A 21,390-nucleotide genomic window follows, 5' to 3' on the forward strand; every position below is an offset into this window, starting at 1 on the left:
ATTTGAGCACAAACCTGAAAAAAGTAAAAAAGTGACCATGCTGAAAATGTGGGGTATGAAAATTCAAGATGAAAGGAATACCAAACACAAAGGCCTTGAGTTGAAGAAGCACCAACCTTAGGATTTCTGACTGTTACTTACTTTTCAAGCTGTTCCTTACTCAACCAACCAGGCTGAGTCTACCCCAACCCTGAGTTCAATCCTCTTATCAGAGTCCAAACAAAAAATTCCAAAAAGAATTCTCTAGCAATTTTTGCTCTCCTTTATCATTCTACCATAGTTCCTTAATCCATCCTCTTTGTGTAAGACTGAAAATTTCCTCATCACTAATGTAACAAGTCATGAAGAGTACACTGATAAGAACATACACAGAAAAGCTATACTCTCTCTAGTCATTTGGATTGGTAACAGTAATTATTTTATTACATCTCCTTATCTTCATACCAAAGAAATTACTACAAAGGGAACCACAGCCTTTAATAATTAATTCTAATTTAGGAAACAACTGATTCTCAGCAGTTAGCCAGTAAGAAAGTGTGTAGGTTTATCGATGATTTAGAGGAGAGAGAATATTGTTCTAAGACAGAGATGGGGGAAAAAGATGCTAACAAAAAAACCTTGCAAACCTATGCATTAACTTATATCTTACAACTTTCACTCACATTAAAAGTGAAAATCTGAGCCTCGTTTACTATGCAAAAGAAAACACTTCTGTACTACATAAAAGGAGAAAAACAAATCAATCATTCTGTGTTTGTGAGACTGCTTTATTTTCATGTCCATAATCAGAACCTGCCCTAGCACTTTCTGTCTAGCGCGGATAACCATTTTATCTCCAAATATTAAGATTTATGTTACATGTTAATGCAAGAAAAAGCCTGAATTTCCTTAAAGACAGGTACTTTTTTTTCTTCTGCTCCACTTACCTTAGCCCAGTAGCGAAAGGCTAACACCAAGGGAGTAAAGACAGGTTCCAATTTGCCAAGAGCAGCAAGTAAATCAGTAGTGAGGCATGCCATATCATTTCCTGCACTCACTCTACAAAGCAAACCACTGTGAATGAGACAGAAACAAATTTCACTGTACTAATATCTTACAAACCAGAATATTCCAAACTCTATGGTTATCCTTTCTGTCACCATAATTTTTTTGCATTGTTTTATTATTATGTTCAATTAGCCAGCATATAGTACATCTTTAGTTTTTGATGTAGTGTTCAATGATTCATTAGTTGCATATAACACCCAATCCTCATCACCACACATGCTCTCCTTAATCCCTATCATCCGGTTACCCCAATCCCCCATCCCCTCACTTCTGTAACCCTCAGTTTGTTCCTGGAGTCCAGAGTCTCTCATGATTTGTCTCAGTCACCATATTTTAATACCTAGGAAGTCATAATAAAAATAAGACTTTTACTAAACTGAGAGCCTACTGAAAACTATAATCATTTCCATAACTAGAGTTCCATATAAAGATGTTTTAAATACTCATTTGTACTTCACAAATAAATTTCAACCTTATTTAGAACTTAAATTCATCAGAAATCACAAAATTTGTTTTATATCAAAGACATTGATCTCATCAATATCAAGTGGTGCAACATATCTTCCCAGTTCATTCTTTTTGCTTTACACAGGATAAAAAGAAAAAAATAAAATGCTGAACTGACTAGCTATAATTATTGACTCTAATTTTTCCTATCCAAGCTTTCATGGTTTTACTGCTACTTCCAGATTAGAAAGGATGTATGTATTAACCCACAGGTAATGCTTATATGTAAATGAAAATAGGAGCTACCTTAAGGGGTGACAGAATTATAGAAGAGATATTTTGGTGGCAGGGAGAAGAATGTATCTGAGCTTCCACAAAGAGGCGATTTGATACAATGTGGTTACAAAACAAAAAAAAAAAAAAAAAAAAAAACACTAGAAGTCAGAATACTTCCATTCCAATTCTGATTTTACTCTAAATGATGTGAATTTGGTCAAATCATTTAGTTCCTCCATGTCTCAATTTTCTAATTAGAAAACAACAAAGTTGAATTAGATCTCCATAGATCCTTCTAACTTGGAATAAGAAAATATAGTACTCTTAAAATTTAAGATATATAGGTTAGTTTTCAATAAAAGAACACTTAATTATTTCTATATTGTTTCCATGTCTCCCACAATGATCTCAATCAGAATTATTTCAATTTCCTTTTTCACAGGCACATTGTTCTCTCAGTCCTATAGACATCGGACTAGAAAGGCAAGAATAGTCTTCAATGACTCATTCAATTTTAGTGAACCAAAAACTGGATTCTAAAAAACTGTGAGCTCCTTAAGAAGAGTGGATATTTCTTATTTATGTTTGTATCCCAACAGCAAAGCAGTACCTAATATATAGTAAATGTTCAATACTGTTGGATGAATGAACTTGAGAAAAAAAAATAAGAAGTTTTGCCTTACCGTGTCTTGTTTTTAACTGGTAATTCTATTTCTCGTTCACAAGCTTTTAGTAAGCTTTTGTTTTTAATAAATGAAAACTAGGTTAGTTATATTAATCCAAAGAGAAATCTAAAATAAAATTTTCTGTCTTGGAAATGTTCACTAGATACTCGGTTATTGTTATTTCGAAAAATATTTTCTATTCATTGTTACCAACCTTTTCCGATCTTTGCATACCACAACAGGAACTTTGGCATGAAAATCAGATTCCACATCTATATATAATACTAATAAGGGAAAAAAAATAAACCAAGTAAGATAATGTCAACATCTCTCAAATATTTACTCTATGGTAAACACTAAGCAGTAGCATCCTTCTAAAAATCACTGACATTGCTTCTGTGATAATATACAATTCTCATTATTAGCATCAAACCAACAGAATCTCTTACCTCTCTTGGTGTCATTTGCTGTATATCACAAACCACAGGCATAGTCCAAAATATTGTCCAAAAATTATAATCACCTTAAGAAGAAAGAACTTAACATCTCTAAAAGTTTGAATATTTCCTAGTAAGTATACAATCTAGTCAGTTATTAAACCTTCAAAAATATAGCAAACAACAAATACCACTTACTTCTACTTCCGAAGAAGTCATGAAATGAGAATCTACAATTCTCTGACAATTTAGTTCTTTTAAATTATTTATGCAAGTAAAAGACTAACTCTGCTAGCCCCATTTCCTGTTAATATATGAAAGGTCTGCCAAATCAAAGCTCTTAAGGAAGAAGAGGGTGAAGCACACTTCCACTCTGAAGTCTTTCTCTACATCTCCCAGGTAGGTACCATGTCATAAATATTTAATCTAATAAAAATAGATGTTTTAATACTATTTCATTTGAGGTCTAAAGAATATCTCTTAGTAGTACTTGTTGGAATTATTAACTTATAAAAAAATTATCTGCTGAAGACTTATATACCAGGAATTGTATTATGCGTGGTGGATAGAACAATGAATGAGACACAAGGAGCTCAATTAAGGGTTTAGAAAACAAATCTATAAACAACTCAATCCTGTAGATGACAGGACAGAAGTCTTAAAGGAGTACAATGAAGGCATAAAGGCAGTTGAGTAGTATTCCACTGTGTGTATATATATACCACATCTTCTTAATCCATTCATTGGGCACAAGATGTAATGAGCACTATGAGACTGATGAATCACTGACTCTACCTCTGAAACAAATAATACATTGTATCTTAATGAAATTTAGATTAAAAAATAAACTAAAAATTTTTAAAAAGAAAAAAGGCAGTAATAATCTTTTTTACCAAACTGAATTTTGTAAGCCTATATATTACGTGACTTAAGATATCTAGTCATGTATCTAAAACATATTTACAAGATGCCTCAGTGGCTCAATTAAGGGCCTGCCTTCGTCTCAGGTCGTGATCCCAGAGACCTAGAATCAAGTCCCATGTTCAGCTCTTTACTCAGCAGGAAGCCTGCTTCTCCCTCTGCTTGCCACTCCCCCTGCTTGTGCTCTCTCTCTCAACCTCTCTCTCTGATAAATAAAATCTTTAAAAAATAAATAAAATACATTTGCTAAGTTGATATTATCCACTGATTCTAAAGAAGTAAAAGCTCTATGTATACCTCTTATCTGTAATATGCTTCAGAGTTTTTGTGCAATAACAAACAAACACTAAGAAAGAAAATGATACTAAAAATGCCTTTACAACATTAATTGGACCAAATAAAATGTTTTGAGTGCAAAAACAAACAAAAACAAAAACCCAACCAACAAACAAACAAAAAAAAAACTAAGGAAAACAACCAACAAGAAGCTAACAATAAAAAACTGACGGGGGATGGGGCGCCTGGGTGGCTCAGTGAGGTTAAAGAGTCTGCTTTCAGCTCAGGTCATGATTCCAAGGTCCTGGGATGGAGCCCCTCATCGGGTCAGCAGGGAGCATGCTTCCCTTCCTCTCTCTCTCTCTCTGCCTGCCTTTCTGCCTATTTGTGATCTCTGTCAAATAAATAAATAAAATCTTTAAAAAAAAAAAAAAAAACCCTGACGGCCAGCGGGAGGGGAAAGAGAGAGAGGAAGAAAGAAAGGAAGTTTAAAACTATGAAGTCAATGACACTGTAAGGCTAAGGTCAATAAGCTATCTCTCCTAAGCCAAACTGCAAATATTTTTTTAAGAGTGTATTTATTTATTTGATAGAGAGACAGCGAGAGAGGGAACACAAGCAGGGGAAGTGGGAGAGGGAGCAGCAGGCCTCCCGCTGAGCAGGTAGCCACATGCGGAGTTTGATGACAATCTTCTCATCAAAAGGATAGTAAAAAATATATATGCATATATAGCCATTTTACAGATGAGGAAACTGAAATATTAACACTTAAATAATCTGCCAAAGGATACAACCAATAAGAGGCAGAACTAAAATTTGAGCCTAGAAAGTCTGGCTCCAGATCCTCAGCTCTTAAGCATTTACTTTTAACAAGAAAAGCAGTAAATAAAAAAACAAAATAATATTCCATATTGTACCACATAACCTATGACCTGGTTTAAGACAGGCATAATTTTAGAAAATTTTAATTTAAGAGGTAGTTTTACCTATATGAATGTTCATTTTACACCAGAAACAATCCAAACAGACAAGGCAGATATGAAAAACTTTAAAAAAAATTTTTTTTAAAGATTTTATTTATTTGACAGAGAGAGATCACAAGTAAGCAGAGAGGCAGGCAGAGAGAGAGGGGGAAGCAGGCTCCCTACTGAGCAGAGAGCCTGATGCAGGCTCGATCCCAGGACCCTGGGATCATGACCTGAGCCAAAGGCAGAGGCTTAACCCACTGAGCCACCCAGGAGCCCCCAGATATGAAAAACTTTTGATAGGTATGATTTGGTTGATGGAAGTATAAATGATTAGTTTGATATTAAGTGGGGGGAAAATACTCAGTACATGCACATATTTTTTTCCCTATGTCCCTCCCTAAATCATCCTTCATCAAATGGCCTCCTACTGATTATAGGTTTTCTGTCTACACAAGAAATGCCTGTAATATTCAAAGCTAACATTTTTAAATTACCCAAAAGGCAGTACTTTTTTACATATCAGCTTTAAATATACTTTTGATCTAATGACATATAAATTTTGTAGCACACCTACTCAACAAATATTTAACTTTACGTAATATAATGACTCAAATATGCTATGAATGTTATTTGAACTTGGTTAGTCATATATAAACAATACATTGCATGTACCCTTAAAGAATTTTCTTTAGAAAGACAAATTAAAAAAGAAACTCACCACTTTTTTTTAAAATCCCAAGCACTTGTATCAGAAGATCTGGATGATTCATCTAAAAGATTTCAAATTAAATCAATATGCTACTTTCATAGTTCAAATTGCATACTTTAGGGAGAATTCAATTTCATTAAATATTTAAATAAAATCATGCTCTGTATCTTAAAATAATGAAAAAAGAATGGAGTTTTATATTAACAAATATTGTTCATGGCAGTAGAATCTAATAAATAATGGAGTACTATTATTTCATCTTAGAATGAGAAAAGATTCTGGAATTTCACAGTAAAACAAATGGAAAAGAAATTAGTTTACCAAATAATCATTAAAGAGAAGTTGTTGAGATAGGAAATTTAAGAGATACTGATACTGGCAGCATGGTCAAAAAACTTAGATTAAATACTACTTTAACAAGCTTGTCAAATTCTTAGTGTAATATGTACTTTGCTGCTACTTTTAACTATTTAATAATCACATGCTAACTTTAAGTAAATGACTGTATCAGATGAAAATTAAAACATCAAATTTTCACGTAAATCAAACCACTTTGAGTATCATTCAAAAAAAATCAGTAACACACATCAACCGATCATTTTAAATGTTTCATAGGTCAATAAATAAGTAGTATTAGCTGTGCTAGTTACTACTTATTTAAAAAGTACCCACAATGTACCACACACTACCCAAAAATGCCTGGTATACAGCATCTCATGTAATATAAAGTTATTATCCCTGTTTTGGAAGTTAAAAAACTGAGTCTCAGAAAGTAACTGCCTTGTTGCAGCCAAGATTTGAACACAGATGTATGATTTCAAAACTCTTTTCACTTTCTATCCTGCTTTCAAGCAATAACTATTCAACAAAATCAAACATGTATAAGCATTTTCATTTTTTACTGTATTCCTCTGCTTTCCTTTTCCTCTCCCTTATTTCTTTATTCCACCTATGTCTAACACCTAATAGTTTCCAAAAGCAACCTTTAATTATGACAGTAACACTCTACAAACCAGTTTTCTAGCCCCCCAAAATACCAAGTACTAGTTAAGAATCACGTAGAAAAAGATTTTTCTAATTACTTACCTTGGGAGGAAATTTTATATCTATATTAACATCACTATTTTTCAGAGCAAACTTAGTCAGAGATGAGCCATACAACCTAAGTGAACACTCTGGAAATAAAGGAAAAAATATCAAAGCATGAAATAGAGTACAAATGGGAAAATTTTTAACACAATGGTAGGAAAAAATGCATATATTTTAATTTCATGTCTTCCAATTCTAGTTACAACATTTAGAGAAGAATGACATCCTTTCTAATTGATCTAACAAGATAATAAAAATGTTTCTCAATTATGGGGGCCAGGGACAAAGATGGAAGAAATTTACTTATAAAAGTCCAGTGTTTAAACAAAATTTTAGAACAGTTCATTTAGGAATAACTAGATGTATGTTTAACATTTAATATGTAACAGTAAAGAATGTACTAACCTAGGTACAGCTACTGTCATAAGCTACATTTATTTATTTTTAGATATTTATATTTACGTAAGAGCACTAAAACGGTAAAGGGATCACAGACATTCAATGCCAACATTCTTTAAAAATACAATCAGAAGCCTAATCACTTGAACAAAAAAACAAAATCCTGTGGCTTTGAAGAATTCATAGAACAAAATATATAGGAATAGTAACATACAACCTACATCTTTTTCAGACAGTCGAATATATTATTTCAAAAATTTTAAAAGGTTCTCACCAGAGGGCAAGTTGAAAAATAACATGATTGGAACTACTGGGGCAGGCAGGTGCAGTTACTTAGAAAATGTGAGCTCATACTCATTTGTATATATATATAAAAGTCTACTTTCCAAGTTCATAAAACGTCTGAAAGTCATTGAAGTCATTAAAATAATAAAAATTTCATTTCTATTTTTAAAATAGAAATTTTTAGGCATTTTAAAATAAAATTTTTAGGCATCTTTTTTAGGTATCTTAAGTTATTTAAATAATCTCTATACCCTACATGGGGCTTTATCCCACAACCCCTAGATCTAGAGGCACACGTTCTTTCAACTGAGCCAGCGAGGTGCCCCCATACTAAATTACTTCTGCATATAATTTAAATTAGTATTCAATTTTTTTATAGAAAACCACATTATAACAGAAATAAGAAAGAGAAATGAAAATGTCTTCCATTTCCAAATTTCAATTTTACATTCTTTCTTATAAATCTCACAATGGCTCTATATAAAACTATAATTTGTCAACTGCTCAATATCCCTTTGGTGGTGAGAAATGAGTCTTATTTAATAGATATTTATTTAAATTCAATATTGATGTAAAAAATAGTAAGGGCTAAACAAATATAATCTTTATATAAACGTCTATAATAAACCTGGCACAACTCCCATTGACACCAAAAACATAAGCTTTCTATAAAGGAAGAGCAAAGCCAAAAAGAAATAAAAGTGCAAATTTTACTTCTAATGACCCCACTTAAATAAATTAATTTTTCCCCACCATCAGGCCAATAGGACTCTTATTCTATGACTGGCTAGAATGTATATTCTCAAAATAATATAACTAAAATGTCCATTCAGAAGTCAGAAATACTAAAAATATTATAAGACCTTTAAGAAATTTTCCTGAATCTGACATTTAAAAAATCTTTCTTATTACAAAAATTATGTTCGTAACTCCCCATTTTCCTTTCCTGAAATATTTCCCCCCAAAAAAAATCACTTAAAAAATAATTACATTCATCTGCTTTTAAGATAGAGAAACAAAGAGAAAGGAAAACATAAAGAAATTTACACAAGTAAAGTCGACAGGAAGCAAAGGGAAGAGTTGTACGATTTTAAAAATTAAGCATAAAGTATATTTGTACCTGGTAAAAATGTTGTTATAATCTTTGACATTTCCTCCACAATTTCCTGACGGACTCTGAGGTCATCATCTGTTATTCCATGTTCTTTTGCTAGTTCAATAACTGCAACACTTAAAGCAGCCAAGTGGCCAGGGGTAGGAGGTGGCAGAGAACGAAGCTCACTTTCTTCCTGTTTTTCCTATTAGTGTAACATTTAACAACACCATAAAAAATCTTTTCTATTTTAATGTCCTTACACTTAGGATAAAAGACTAAACAAATGTATTAACTCAACAAATATTCACCTTCTGCGTGCCTGATTCAAGATAACTAGGATAAGGAAGTGAACAAGACAGAAATCCCTTCCTTTGTGACTAAGTATTGGAAGATTGAGGGGTGCTTTGGGGCAGGTTCCTATTAAACATTAAAAAAATAAAAATTTGTTCTTCTGTATGCATAAATTCTGAAATACTACATCAAAGCCAAAATATTTTAAGTACAACACTTGGCTATTAATTCCGCGGATAATTTTATTACAGCAAAGATGTAGCAGAAAGTCTTGAATCCTCTCTCATCTGCATATTAAATGGTCACAGGAAAATATCCTAAACACACTTCATCACATTTGTTATATTGCCTACCATTTAAAATTGATTTCTGTCATTTTCTCCAATGCTAAGCCAAATGTTCCCCAAAACCCTTGATTTCACTAAAAGTCTGAAAGCCAATTTAAACCAAAAACTAAAGAGGGACCAACTAAATTATATATATATATAATTTTTAAAGATTAATTTTCCCTGATTTTTAAAAAAAATACATGCTAATTGCAAAAGTTACATAAAACACAGGAAAATACAAAGAAAATCATCCACGATCTAATATCCTAAAATTTCCTTTTTTTTTTTTTTTTTTAAAGATTTTATTTAACTGAGAGAGAGAGAACAGGAGAGGGGAAGGGCCAAGGGAGATACAGACTCCTCAGAGCCCAAGATGGGGCTCAATCCCAGGACCTGAGATCATGACCTAAGTCAAAATCAAGAGTTGGGCACTTAACCAACTGAGCCATTCAGGCACCCCTTCCTTTATTTTATTTTATTTATTTATTTTTTTTACCATAACTGGGATCATACCATTTCTTTAATGTTATAATAATGGTATTTTCTATACCCCACATTTCAGTCAAGAGACATTCTCTTATATTGTAGCTCCCAACAATTCTAAAAATCAAAAGTAGCTTATTCTCTCTTCTTTACTCCCCATAATATAGTTAAACAAAGACTTCACTCTATTTCTAATTTTATTCAGTGTTACCATATTTAGTCTCAACATAAAGTTTACCTAAGATAAAGGTAAACTATGTCAAACATAGGGGGTAAGACAACCTCATTTTTATAAATTTCTGTAAATATTTCTGCAATCTTAATTATAATCTAAATCTTAGATGAGTGTCTGAAGTTCTCAGGTCTATTTTTTTAGGATTCATCCAAGGTATTAATAGCTACATACTTAATACCAAAAAATTCTCTGAATTATATTGCTAAATTGTCATGGAAATAAAAAGATAAAAGAGAGTCGATGAACATACTCCTCTACCTATGTTATTAATAAGCCTATCCTACTTCCTTTAGGATACTGTTCCAACTAACAGTCTCACTGATATCCTATTAATGATCATCCTCATATATCCTGTCATAAGTATGCTCAATGAAGTCTCTGCCCTATGTAACTTAATTCTAGTTAGAGAAAATAGAAACAGATAAATAAATGTATACTATCATGTCAGGAAAAGCTATGAAGAAAATCAAACAGGGTACGACTACACACTGATGGGCAAGGGTTATTATTTTAGCATAGAGTGGACAAAGAAGGTCCCTCTAAACAGGTAATGTTTAGCAGAAACCTAAAAAGAAAGAGAGAGACTTTTAAATTTTGGTGGGAAAAGCATTCCAGATACAGAGAACAGTAAATGCCGAAACTTAAGGCAAGAAAGTACCTAATGTTATTTGAAGAGATCAATGTGGCTAAAGGGTTAACAAAAGGGTGACTAGAAGGTGGTAAGGTTGAAAAATTAACTGGAAGCTAAATATCACATGACCTTAAGTAACTTGGTAAGGACCTACATTTTATTCTAAGTTGGGAAGCCAAAGAGGGGCTATGACCAGAAAGTAACATGATATGACATATTTTAAAAGAGCAATCCTTGCTGATAAATAAAGAATAACAGACTATACAGTATGGGGGCAGGAAGGAGGGCTAAGTTGGAAATAGTCCAGGTGAGAGACAGTGGTAGCATAGACTAAAACAGAAAAAGTAGGAGGGCCTCGCCAACTCAGTCGGTAGAGCATGTAACTCTTGAGTTCAAAGTCATAAGTCTGAGCCCCACACTGGGCACAGAGATTACAAAAAAAAAAAAAAAAAAAAAAAAAAGCCCAAACAGAAAGAAGAGTGTGTGTGACAAATGACTAAACTGGGAATACATAATATTTTGAAGGTAAATTCTATACAATTTGTTAATGGTTTGAATGGGGGATGTAAATCAGAGAGATAAATCAAAGGTGCTTGTCCTAAGCACCTGAGTAAATAAATGGTTCTGCAGAGATGAGGTAAGTTCTGGAAACAATCAGTTTAGGCTAGGAAATAGTGCCCAAGAAGGAAGAATCTCCTAATGAGTCTCCTATTTCCAGACTCTGCCCCTTCATTTTATTCCCCTTACTTCCACCAGTTAGTCTTCTACTTTAAAACTTTCAATAAATCCTCAACAGAATACAAGCAAACCAAATTTGGCAAAATATTAAATAGATTATACATCATGACAAGTACAATTTATTCTTGGAATGCAAGAATGGTTCAACATACAATAATCAATGTAATTATCACCTTAACAAAATGAGAGGAAAAAAAAATTTTATGCATCTTGACCAATGCATAAAAAGCATTCAATAAAATTTAACATCCTTTTGTGGTCAAAAACAAAACAAAACAAAATACCAAACTAGGAATAAAAAGAAACTACCTCAACATAATAAAGACATATTTGAAAAAACCACAGCTTACATTACAGTCAGTGGTTAAAGGCTGTGAAAGTTTTTTCTCTAAAGTCAGTAATGAGTCAAGAATGCCCATTTTCACCACTTCTATTCAATATATTAGAGAAGTGTTAGCCATAAAGAAATGAAAGGCAATGAACTTGGACAGGAAGAAATAAAATAATCTCTATTCACAGATAATAATCTAATACATAAAAAACCCTAAAGATGCCAGACACACACAAAAAATTAGTTAGAACTAATGGACTAAATTCAGTAAAGTAGCAGGACACACATCAACACAAAAAAACAGTTGCATTTCTAGACACTAACAACAATCAATCTGAAAAGGAAATTAAGAAAACAATTTCATTTAAAACAGTCCCCAAAAGAATAAAATACTTAGAAATTACCTTAAAGAGATGAATGACTTGTACAATGAAAACAACAAAACACTGCTTAAAGAAATGAAAGAAGAAATGAAGAAACAGAAAGATATCCCATGTTCATGGATGAGCAAGCTTAATATTGTTAAGATATCAATACTACTCAAAGCAATCTACAGATTCAATGCAATCCCATCAAAATTCCTTTAATCCCTATTTGCAGAAATAGGAAAATTGATCCTAAAATTAACATGGAATCTCAAGGGACCCAAAATAACCAAAACAATCCTGAAATAGAACAGAGTCAGAAATTCACATTTCCTGATTTTGAAACTTCTTATGCAGAGCAATAGTACTCAAGACATTATGGTACTGGCATAAAGATAGATGTATAGACCAAAAGAATAAAACACGTAACCAACTCATATATATGGTCAAATGATTTTTAATACGGGTGTCAAAACCATTCAATGGCAAATGGACTGTCTTTTCAACAAATGGTGCTAGGAAAACTGTATACCCACATGCAAAATGGACCCTTATCTTACACCCATACACAAAAATTATAAACTCTTGGAAGAAAAAAGCTTCATGACACTAGATTTGGCGATGATTTCTTAGCTATGAAACAAAAAAACCCACAGACAACAAAAGAAAAATCAGACAAATTGGAATTTATGAAATTTAAACCTGTGGGGGGCACTTGGGTGGCTCAGTGGATTAAGCGTCCAACTCTTGATTTTGACTCAGATCATGATCTCAGGGTCATGGGATCAAGTCCCACATCAGGCTCCGAGCTCAGTTCAGAGTATGCTTGAGATTCTCTCTTTCCCTCTGTCCCTGCCCCTACTCATGCTTGTTTGGGCTCTCTCACTAATAATAAATAAATAAAATCTTTAAAAAAATTAAACTTCTATGTATTAAACAACACTATTAATAGAGTAAAAAGGCAATCCACAGAATAGGAGAATATATTTGCAAATCACATATATGATAAGGGATTAATATCCAGAACCTATAAAGAACTCCTCTAAAACTGAACAAGAAAACCCAGTTCAAAAGTGGTTAAAGGACTTGAATAAACATTTCTCTGAAGTAGATATACAAATGGGCATTAAGTACATGAAAAGGTATTCAACCTCAGTAATCACTAGGAAAATGCAAATCAAAAGGACAATGAGATACCAATTCAATGAAGATGACTATTATCAAAACAAACAAAAGAGAAAAATAATAAGAGTTTATAAATGTGGAGAAACCGAACCCTTGTGCATTGCTAGTGGGAATGTAAAACAATGTAGCCACTATAGAAAACAGCAGGGCAATTCCTCAAAAAATTTAACATATTTATCATTTGGTCCAGCAATTCCACTTCTGGGTCTATACACAAAAGAAATGAAAGCAGAAAATGGAGAAAAAACTACCAATGTTGATACCAACATCATTCACAATCCCCAAAAAGTAGAAACAAGCTAAACATGAATGGATAGATGGATGAATGAATATACAAAACATTGTATATACATAAGATGAACTGTTATTCATCACTAAAAGGAAGGAAATTCTGATACATGCTAGAATATGGTTGAACTCTTGATCTTAGCTTGTGCCTTGATTTCAGCGTTGTGAGTTCAAGCCCCACCTTGGACTCCACACTCAGAGTAGAACCTACTTCAAAAAAAAGCTTTTTCAGCATCTACTGAAATGATTTTTTGTTTGATATGATAAATTACATTGATTGGTTTTCTAAACCAACATTGTGCTCCTGGAATAAAGCCCCACTTGACCATAATATATTTCTTCCTTAATTTCATTGTTATTCAATTTGCTAAAGTAATGTATAGAATTTCTGCATTAAAATTCATGAAAAATATAGTCTGAAGTTTTCTTTTATTGTAGAATCTTTTTCTGGTTTTGGTATGAGAGTAATGTGGGACTCATGAACTGAAATTAAGAAGCATTCTTACTCTTCAGTGCCCTGAAATATGTGCAGAACAGTACACATATTATCAAAATTATCCCAGAGCTCAAACATGACCTTTTCTTTCTTTTTTTTTCAAGTTCTTTTTCTCTTTCCATTTCATTTTGGATGTTTTCCATTGTTATATGTTCAAGTTCACTAACCTTTTCTTTTCTAAGGTCTGATCTACCATTAGTCCCATTCAGTGTATTTTTCATCTTAGACACTGTAGTTTTCATTCTTGTAATTTCAGCTTTAATCTTTTTTGTATCTTCCATGTCTCTTTAATTTTTAGAATATCAGGAATATAGTTATCTGCCTTGATGTCCTCCTCTGCTAATTCTTTTCTGTCAATTCAAGGTAGTTTTGATTGGCTGATTTTTCTCCTTATTGTGGTATGTATTTTCCTTCTTTGGCCTTATTATCTTTGAATGCCAGACAATGTGAACTTTTTTGTGGTGACAGATATTTTCTATTTCTGTATATACCCTCAAGCTTTGTTCTATAACAACATTAAGCCCTGGAAATAGTCCTTTTAGGTCTTGCCTTTAAAATTCCTTAGTTGGGGGGCACCTGGGTGGCTCAGTGGGTTAAAGCCTCTGCCTGCAGCTCGGGTCATGATCCCAGGGTCCTGGGATCGAGCCCCGCATTGGGCTCTCTGCTTAGCGGGGAGCCTGCTTCCCCCTCTCTCTCTCTCTGCCTGACTCTCTGCCTACTTGTGATCTCTGTCTGTCAAATAAATAAATAAAATCTTTAAAAAAAAAAAATTCTTTAGTTGGGGGGAGCCTGAGTGGCTCCAGTCAGTTAAACATCTGCTTTTGGCTCAGGTCATGATCTCAGAGTCCTGGGATCAGGCTTTATGTCAGATTCCTTGCTTAGCAGGGAGTCTGCTTCTCCCTTTCCCTCTGCCCCTGTCCCCCTGCCCTTCTCTTCCTCCCCACTCATGCTCTCTTTCTCTCTCAAATAAATAACATCTTTAAAAAAAAGTCTTGGGGCACCTGGATGGCTCAGTGGGTTAAAGCCTCTGCCTTCAGCTCAGGTTATGATCCCAGGGTCCTGGGATCAAGCCCCACGTCGGGCTCTCTGCTCAGCAGGGAGCCTGCTTCTCTTCCTCTCTCTCTGCATGCCTCTCTGTCTATTTGTGATCTCTGTCAAATAAATAAATGAAATCTTTAAAAAAAAAATTTAGTTTAAAAAAAAATAAAAATAAAGGCTTTATTGGGATCAGACTGCATTTAGTTTCTATATATTCCCCACTCCTGAAACAAGATCCTGCTGGGCACTCTACCCAATGCCCATGAAGTACGAGTTTTTCAGTCTGAATAGTGGGAAGGTACTATTCTCAGCCCTATATAAGCATCAAGCACTATTCTAATTTCTTTAGATGATTCTTTCCCCGGCTTCAGGCAGCTTTCTCACATGCATGTACCAATCAGTACTGTGCTGAATACTCAGAAGGTACTGTCTTTTTATCTATAGATTTCTTTCTGTATAGCTTTCTCTTTTTTATTATCCTGTCCTACAAACTCTAGCCACCCTGGATTCCCTGGACTCAAGTTCATCTCCGCAACTCTGGGAGTATACTGGGTTCCCCTTACTGGGTTCCCCTTCCTATAATGCAGTATGGAAACTCTCTCAAACTAGAGTAATTGTGGGGCGCCTGGGTGGCCCAGTGGGTAAAAGCCTCTGCCTTTGGCTCAGGTCATGATCCCAGGGTCCTGGGATCAAGCCCCGCATCGGGCTCTCTGCTCGGCGGGGAGCCTGCTTCCTCCTCTCTCTCTCTGCCTGCCTCTCTGCCTACTTGTAATCTCTGCCTGTCAAATAAATAAATAAAATCTTTAAAAAAAAAAAAAAACCTAGAGTAATTGTTGGGTTAATCTCATTTGTTTTCCATTCACTGCCTGAAAACCACTGTTAGCTATTTTTATCCCTTTTTTCCTTTGGTTTATTCAGGAGTAAAGGTAAATCTCGTCATTATTATTACAACTTCAACTTAGCAAAAATCTACTACAACTGCTTTTAAGGGTTTTTTTTTTTTTTAGTTTTTTTGTAATGTCCTCAAATTTCCTTATAATGTATATAATGTCTACCAGCTTTCTTTTTAGTTTCTTGTGTGGAATTCCCTGAGGTTCCTGGAATTAATGATTAGCATCACTCAACATTTCTTGAGACTTTTCAGTTGTTATCTCATAAACTACCAATTTTGTCTTTGTCCTATTAAATCTTCTGAAGCTCTAATTAAATCAAAATAATATGCTGATAGGGTACCTGGGTGGGTCAGTTGGTTAAGCAACTGCCTTCAGCTCAGGTCATGATCCTAGAGTCCCAGGATGGAGTCTCCTATTCTCCCTGGTCAGCAGGGAGTTCTGCTTCTTCCTCTGACCGTCTCCCCACTCACGCTCTCTCTCTCTTATTCTCTCACTCTCTCTCTCAAATAAATAAATAAAACCTTTAAAATAATAATAATAATAATATGCTAGTAAGATTTTAATTTCTGGGGCACCTGGGTGGCTCAGTCATTAAGTGTCTGCCTTTGGCTCAGATCATGATCCCAGGATTCTGGGATCAAACCCTGCATCAGGCTCCCTGCTCAACAGGAAGCCTGCTTCTCCCTCTCTCACTCCCCCTACTTGTGCTCCCTCTCTTACTGTGTTTCTCTCTGTCAAATAAATAAATAAAAATCTGTTTTAAAAAATTAATTTCTTTTCCTTCTGAGTTCCTGATTTTCTTCAGTGCACTCATTTTTTTCAAGAAAGACATATTGAGCACCTACTTTGTCAGACACTGTCCTAAACAATATAGAAACAAAAATAAATAAGAACTGAAACCTGCCCTCTAGAATATTGCATATTCAAGTCTAGAAGAGGAGAGAAAGCAGACATGCACAATACAATATATCCAGTTTTCTGTTCAAGCAGCTCTGCAAGCACAGAGAAGGAATACCTAACCCAGACTGTTGGGAAGGTCAGGTCAAAGAATTTTTCTCAGAGAAAATACACAAGCAGACACTCAGACATAAGTAGGAGATTAAATAATATTATTATTACCACTTTGAGGGGTGCCTGGGTGGCACAGTCAGTTTAGCATCAGACTCTTGGTTTTGGCTCAGGTTGTGATCTCAGAGTTGTGGGATAGAGCTCTGTACTCAGCACAGAGCCTGCTTGGGATTCTCTCTCCCTCTCCCTCTGCCCCTCCCACTTGTGCTCTCTCTCTCTCTCTAAAATAAATAAATATATCTTTAAAAAGATATGTATCAGCCTCATAAAAAATATACATTACCACTTTGAAAAGAAAAGCTTAAATGGCTAAAATACTAATAATTTTTTTAAAAACATTACTCATACCTATGTCTATGAAATGTTCTAATAAAAATAACTGAAAAATTATGAATTCCGACAGTCTAAAGATTATAAGGTCCTGCATGGTCTGGACTTCTCTAGCTTCATTTCACACCATTTTCCTCCTATCTCTCTTTGCCCAAGTCATACTAGACTGTTTCTGTTCCTCATATGCCATGTCCTCACTCACCTTTTTTCATTTTTTCTTTTTAAGATTTACCTATTCATTTTGAGAGAGCACACACACAAAAGTGGACTGAGGGGCAGAGGGAGAAAATTTCAAACAGATTCCCTGCTGAGCACAGAACTGACTCTCAATCAATCCCACGATCCATGAGATCGTGACCTGAGCTGAAACCAAGTGTCAGACACTTAACCAACTAGGCACCCCCTTTTTGCCTTAATTTCAAAATACTACTTCAAAGTTCAACTCAAATATCTTTCTCAGAAATGTCCCTGTTGCAGATTAGGTAAAATATCCTTATATACTTCCTTAGCACCACATTTCTCCCTTTAATAGAACTCGATATACTTAGATTCTTTTTCAGTGTATGCCTTCACCAATATTTTAGAAAATCTGAGGGTAGGAACCACAACTATCTTATTCACCACTGCCTAGACCTAGTACACAAAAATTCAGTAAGCATCAGTTGGACTGATTGTATTTGACAGTTTTTTTTTAATTAAGATTTTATTTTTAAGTAATCTCTACACCCACAACATGAGATCAAGAATTATATGCTCTACCAACTATATCTGACAGTTTTAACTTTGAGAATCAACATACTTTAGTACGAACAGACTGGCTCTGAAAAGGTTCCCGTCCTGACCACCTAAGATAAAAGAACACAGCTTTTAATGCTATCACTTCACTTACTAATGTAAAACAGGACAAATACCCCATTTTTAGTTCATAAGTAAGTATTTGATAGAGTTTTGCCATTTGAAAAATAAACAATATATTTTGAAAAAAGAACTCACCAAAATATTTTTCTTATGTCGTTTCTCCTTTATATGTTTATGAGCTCCCTGGATGTTTTCAATGTGAATTAAGCAAAGTTTGCATAGATATCGGCAATTGGTATATTCTGGTGAGCGCTGAAAAATTAAAAAACGCATTTTTTCAGAAAGCAGAGAATTAAGTATTTGACTATATATGGGAATGATATAACTACATAAATATAAGAAACAAAAACAAGCATTAAAGGAATAAATTTTTAATAAATCAGTACTTATATAGTCCTTTTCAAAACAGTCATCATAGGAGATCATATTCTCATTTCAAACAACACTGTGATAATGCTAAATGTTTGATACTTTATAATACAGTCCTTAGAATCCAATGTAGGATAAGAACGGCAGTCTTAGTAGTCTTCTTCCCAATGCTTTCCCAAAAATTGGTTTCAAACCTTGACTCTTTGATAAAAAATAAAATCCACTCTCAAATAGGAGATTTTAAAAGAATATGAGTTGAGAATATGGAAGAATATTCCAAAAGCTTAGTTCTGGAAACATTCTACTCAATCACAATCTCATGGAAATAAATGAATAATCTCTTGAGGCCACTATTCTAAAGGGAACAATTCTGATGACACACAAAAATTATCATAGTCCTTTAGTCATACTTTACAATAACCTGTTCGTGAAATAATAAGAAAAAAAAACGTAACTAATTCCAAAGTGCCTATTTTATGCCAGGTGCTAAGTTAGGTGCTTCATACACAATTTGTCTTTTTAATACCTCTAATAATCCAATTAGATTGCTATTATCTTCATTCTCCACAAAAACTCATACAGCCTGTAAATTTCACAAGGATATAATATTAAGTAGGAGATGATGAATTTAAATTCATGTATATCTGATTCCGAAGCCAACTCAACCCATATGATTATAGAATGAAAAATTACAAAAGCATAATAAATACACACTGAATTTTAAAACATTATTTCTAGTGCCTTATACTGCAACTTCTGAAATTACAAAAATGCTTACAATTTTTATTTCAGATTGATCTTCAATAGCTTGCAACTCCTGAGATTCTCTAACTTCATAATATTGACTTTCTTCAAATGGAGAAACCTGCCCCAAATTTAGCAAGAGTCCTACCACAGACTAAAAATAAATACAGCCATCATTTATAAAGTATGTATAACCTTCAACTTTATGATTCCCCATTTTACTGGCAAAGCAACTAAATCTCAAAACTTAAATAATTTTGTCCAAAACAATAAGCAAAAAGGAAAATTCAGCTCAATTCAGTCATTTCAATTTGTAGTATAAAAATTCTTTATCCCTTCGCAATGACACGGATGAACTAGAGAACATTCCACTAAGTGAAATAGGTCAGTCAGAGAAAGACAAATATAGTATGATTCCACTGACATGTGGAACTTAAACAAAACAAATGAGCAAAGGTTAAAAAAAGAGAAAGAGAAGCAAACCAAGAAACCAAATTTATCAAGAGAACAAACTGATGGTTACCAGGAGATAGGTGGGTGAGGGGATGGGTTAAATAGTGATGGGGATCAAGGAGTACACCTGTTGCGATAAGCATCTGGTGATGTACATAAGTGTTCAATCGCTCTACTGTACACCTGAAACTAATATTATACTATATATTAACTGGAATTTAAATAAAAACTTAAAAACAAAAAGCCATAAAAAAACTCTTTCAAATCTGTCCTTATTGGGGAATTAAGCCCTTGCAGAGACTCCTACCTCTTGGTTTCTAACCACAACTAATACTTAATTCCCTAAATATTTTCTGAGCTCATAACAAATGTCAAACATTTGTCTAGGAAGGAGGGATATATAGCATAAACAAAACAAAACTGTCCTTATAATTTACTTCTAATATACAGAGACATGTAATAAAGAAACCCACAGATAAGGAGGAATATGGTGCACGGGTGTTAACTACTTTTTTAAAAAGGATCATCACTGGGATGCCTGGGTGGCTCAGTTGGTTAAGCGGCTGCCTTCGGCTCGGGTTGTGATCCCAGAGTCCTGGGACGGAGCCCCACATTGGGCTCTCTGCTCAGCAGGGAGCCTGCTTCCTCCTCTCTCTCTGCCTACCTGTGATCTCTGTCTGTCAAATAAATAAAAATAAAATCTTTACAAAAAAAAAAAAAGACCTTACTGATAAAATAATTGAAAGGAAGTGAAGGATTAAACTATGTGGGTATTTGGGAAGAGATATTCCAAGTAGAAGGAAATGTTAAGCTAAGGCCTTCAGGCAGGAATATGTTAATATGTCTGAGACGCTGCAAAAAGCCTGATATATGACTGGCACTGAGTGGTAAGGAGGGCCAGATCATAAGGCCCCTTGAAAGGACTCTGGTTTTTATTCCAAGTGTGAGGGGAAGACACTGAAGGTTTTTGAGCAGAGAATTAAGTTTTCATCTATATTTTAAAAGGATCCTTGCCTTCCTAATTCCTTTAAGAATAGAAACAGGAAGAGCTTATTGCCATTACAAGCATACTGCAATGATCTAGACAAGAGATGATGCTGGCTTGGTTCAAGAAGAGTGGTGAAAGTGGCAAGGGTCAGGACTGAGGAGTTGAAAACATAAATACAGAACACTTAAAGCTATGAGTATTCATGAGGTCACTAAGGGAGTCAAGAAAAACTCATCATAAAAGTTTTTCAACTGTAAAATATTAGCAGACAAGGACTTGTCTGGATTCTTTTTTGTAAGAAAAGTTTGTTTTGGGGCACCTGGGTGGCTCAGTGGGTTAAGCCACTGCCTTCGGCTCGGGTCATGATCTCGGGGTCCTGGGATCGAGCCCTGCATCGGGCTCTCTGCTCAGCGGGGAGCCTGCTTCCTCCTCTCTCTCTCTGCCTGCCTCTCTGCCTGCTTGTGATCTCTCTCTGTCAAATAAGTAAATAAAATCTTAAAAAAAAAAAAAAAAAAAGAAAAGAAAAGTTTGTTTTAACATGAATGGGGAGTCAGAAGGCTTGTGATGACATATCTATTGACCTTGGATTAAATCTCTAACACTGGGGCACCTGGGTGACTCCATCGTTAAGCGTCTGCCTTCAGCTCAAGTCATGATGCCAG

At 34.4% G+C, this 21,390-nt stretch overlaps 1 protein-coding gene across 12 annotated transcripts in view; it reads right to left on the bottom strand.

Annotated features, from left to right (window-relative positions):
* Positions 1–21,390, bottom strand: part of TUT4 (terminal uridylyl transferase 4) — a 125,928-nt gene that overhangs the window by 59,223 nt on the left and 45,315 nt on the right. For all 12 annotated transcript variants that reach the window (XR_004381086.1, XR_004381085.1, XM_032844186.1 and 9 more), the window contains 6 exons: positions 18,310–18,426; positions 8,640–8,817; positions 6,833–6,921; positions 5,756–5,807; positions 2,650–2,719; positions 927–1,053 (listed from right to left, as the gene is read on the bottom strand). Coding sequence is in view for 10 of the 12 variants with exons in the window: in XM_032844186.1 (XP_032700077.1) it covers positions 927–1,053; positions 2,650–2,719; positions 5,756–5,807; positions 6,833–6,921; positions 8,640–8,817; positions 18,310–18,426 (633 nt within the window). In the remaining 2 variants the exon portion in view is untranslated. The remainder of the gene's footprint in view (positions 1–926; positions 1,054–2,649; positions 2,720–5,755; positions 5,808–6,832; positions 6,922–8,639; positions 8,818–18,309; positions 18,427–21,390) is intronic.

This window comes from Lontra canadensis, unplaced genomic scaffold (assembly GCF_010015895.1).
Source record: "Lontra canadensis isolate GAN:19392208 unplaced genomic scaffold, GSC_riverotter_1.0 scaffold148, whole genome shotgun sequence".
Taxonomy (NCBI): Eukaryota; Metazoa; Chordata; class Mammalia; order Carnivora; family Mustelidae; genus Lontra; species Lontra canadensis.